The sequence below is a fragment of the Loa loa genome (genome assembly GCF_000183805.2).
Source record: "Loa loa unplaced genomic scaffold supercont3.126, whole genome shotgun sequence".
NCBI lineage: Eukaryota > Metazoa > Nematoda > Chromadorea > Rhabditida > Onchocercidae > Loa > Loa loa.
Genome location: NW_018108306.1, coordinates 75,050 through 78,358, shown reverse-complemented (window position 1 = coordinate 78,358; position 3,309 = coordinate 75,050). Strand labels below are relative to the sequence as shown.

At 34.9% G+C, this 3,309-nt stretch overlaps 1 protein-coding gene across 1 annotated transcript in view; it reads right to left on the bottom strand.

The window, feature by feature from the left end:
• Positions 1-1,582: 1,582 nt before the first annotated feature.
• The window catches only part of LOAG_17776 (CBR-RBC-2 protein), a gene marked incomplete at both ends in the record, with an annotated part of 9,833 nt that continues 8,106 nt past the window's right edge, over positions 1,583-3,309 (bottom strand). Inside the window, 6 exons of the mRNA XM_020450436.1 lie at positions 1,583-1,645; positions 2,024-2,128; positions 2,331-2,453; positions 2,672-2,786; positions 2,901-2,983; positions 3,075-3,221. Coding sequence (XP_020305893.1) covers positions 1,583-1,645; positions 2,024-2,128; positions 2,331-2,453; positions 2,672-2,786; positions 2,901-2,983; positions 3,075-3,221 — 636 coding nt within the window. The remainder of the gene's footprint in view (positions 1,646-2,023; positions 2,129-2,330; positions 2,454-2,671; positions 2,787-2,900; positions 2,984-3,074; positions 3,222-3,309) is intronic.

Below are 3,309 nucleotides of genomic sequence, written 5' to 3'. Positions count from 1 at the left end.
GTACACACACAGACATACACGAACAAGACAGACACAAAACAACACTCGTAAACATACACGCACACATATATACACACGCATACGAACGTATACACAGATACATACACACATACACACACATACACGCATGCACACATATATATATTTACACATACACTGTACACATATGATCATACACACACACACACACACACACACACACACACACACACACACAAAAAATACAAACACTCAGTTCTGTTTTTAATAAATCACTTCTAGAGGGAAAGAGAGCATTTCAGGATCTATCAATTGCATTAGTGGAATTGAAATGCCAATAATATGAAATTCTAATTAAGCACATTTGAAATTTTTGATCCAAGTAATCCTACGACCTAATATATATGCGGAGGAAGTTCAAAAATAGCGTTTTTATACTCTTACCCATTTGATTTGTAAGCTTAAGTTGGTACTGTTATTATTTGTACCAGATGTGCGATAATCATTTCTTATTTGTTTTAGAAATATCTTTGCTCATCGATGTGATTAATAATAAATTGTTGATTTGGTTATAAACAGCCGCAATAAGAAAAAATGCTGCTGTATTTAGAGGTATATATGCAACATTGAGGCAAGGATTAAAATAATGCTGAAGCGGAACGAGTTCATTTTGAAATTTCGAAAATTCCTATTAATACATGATAAATGGATATGTGTGGGGTGGGCCATTCCAAAAGGTGGACTTGATGACTAACGGTAGTTAATCTTTTTGCAGGAGTTCGCAGCATGTAGTTTTATCCTATGCATTATCAGCATATTGAGTTGAAGTACAGCTCGTTGGTTAGGTGAAGTAAGGGACTGGTGCTTCGTAGTTTAGTTTACTTTAATGAGAACGCAAAATCGCAATTTTGCAATTCGCCTCTCCTTCCATCCCTCCTCCTCTCCCCACTCCACGTATGTTTTTGAAATAGCTTATGTTGCTCTACGTCTTACTCATAGATTGCAGTTTCTTGTTTGCTGATTGTTTCCCACTTTGATGCATTTCGATTCATTTCGTCATCTATTAAAGCACTTCTTTCCGTTTTGTTTTTACCCTCCTAATAAATTCAAAGGGACAAAATCTTCAATTGTGCTTATTAACTTTAACAACTTTATTACGATGAGCGATAATTTATCGCCTGCTACAATAAAGTTGCCAGACTAGCATATGGGGACCATATTTGTACATAGCAAGCACTAACAAAACCGGAAAAATGGCAATAAGCAGGGCATCCAATTTAGCTATTGAATAAACAGCAAACAAATTATCAAGCATACTTGTGAAAGAATAATTAAAATCTGTCATTGTAACATACAGGAACCTGAATGAATATGGTCAATTAGCACTGTCATATGTGGAGGATTGCTAATATTTTTCCAACAGAAAATTGTACCAATAGTAAATGCTTAGCATTAGGCTATCGAGTTCTTGTTTCTGACGTAAAAAGCATTAAAAACAAACAGAACGAAGTATCGTCTTTGACCCTTACACGACGTTGATACATGCATGCAATATTGTATAAGTGTACGCTTGAGTCCATATGTGTGCTAGCAAATAATGCAGCTAAATGATCATTTTATGATTACTACATGCTATTGAACTGGCAATAAAATCCCAATAACAGTTCTAGAAAGTTGAGGATAGAAAAAACATCTATATAAGAGAGTATATTTAAAAGTAGGAATGAACAAGAAGCATACCCAGTAATGTACAATCAAAGAAAGTGATGAAGTAACAGATTTGGCTATTTTAAGGAACTACTCAAAATACTTTTAACTTTTCCCACGACAAGCAGCAGATTTTGGGAAAATAGCTTTTGGAAAAGAATTACATAAGTTGCAAAATATGGCGTTCATAACTAGAAAAAAATCTTGGATTTCAAAACAATCCCAATTGAAAAAAAAAAATCACATTCAAAATTTTTTCAAAACATTTCTAGAAAGAAAACCTGAACTCTTTGCTATTTGGAAGCATCAAAGTGACCGATTTGAGAGAGATCCATACTAAACGAGCTCTGAAGGCTTGCTGTGTACCACTAGGTGAGAGAACTGGAAAGATTCCAGGTGCTGACTGTGACTTGACACATTTAAATTGACTCTGACCCATGCCCTGTAACACCACACATTACCGACGTTTTATCCAACTGAAGAAAGCAGACAATATACAGGCTTATTTAAAAGCTTCGATAGCAACTACTCGAAGGATAAAATGTTTTCATGTCCAGTAAGCAAATAATGAGATTAAGCTGGATTTCGTAGTGATGAAAACAACCGATAACGTCTGTAAGTTTTAGTAAAGAGAAAGGACTGACTAGGAATGTTTGTGACGTTTGCCAAAATGATAATTTAGCTTCCTCCGCTCCGTAAGTTGCTAAAAATTTGCCATCTTCCGAAAATGCCACGGCTGTAACGGCACCCTTGTGAGCCTGCAGCGTCTGAAACTTAATATTTATAACTACTTTTATGACTATTCTGATGTCATATCAAAAGGATATTGAAAGCATTGTATTCATACTACAATTCAATATTAAATATAACAGATTCTTTCTTTTTTCGAAGTGTTCTACCATATTTTTTTGGATTTTTGAACATAAAGGACATGATGACTTTTTTATTGGTGTCAAATTATGAACCATAAAAAAAAAGGCAATACCTGTGCTTTGGCGGCTCTAAGCTCATGAACGACTACCGTGCCAGTTCGCCCACCAAATGCAATGCGGCGGGTATTCGGACAGTACGCAACCATGTAGAACCCAAAAAAAAAATCACTTTTTTTTTAGTTTATAATGTATTTAATAGAAAAGATTCTATAAATAGATCAGTGCATCATAATAAATGGGAAATTGTAGAAATCAATAAATGTGATCAGGAAGATGGCATACCTTGTTATTGGTGGGAAGATTTCGGACAGTGATTTATGCTTGAGCAGTGATGCATCCAAGCAGTGGACAAGTATATCACCCACCTAAAATTACTATCTATAAGAGAAGCAAGAAATCTCAAATAGAAATTTTCAATTTTATAACTCATTCAAACAATATCACCCACAAAACTACCGGGATCATCAAATCTGCAACGTTCATGTACTCCTTTTCCGAAAGTAATTCCATGATACGCAACACTTCCGCTCGACATTTTAACAGTGGACTGCTATTTGAATGTTGAATAGTTTGATGCTGTGCAACACTATTATAACGGGCTACCTGAAACATGATACACCATAAAAATAGTAAGAGCTATGAAAACAGAAATATTTCGTTAACTAAAAGCTCTAAACAAATGAGAAACTTA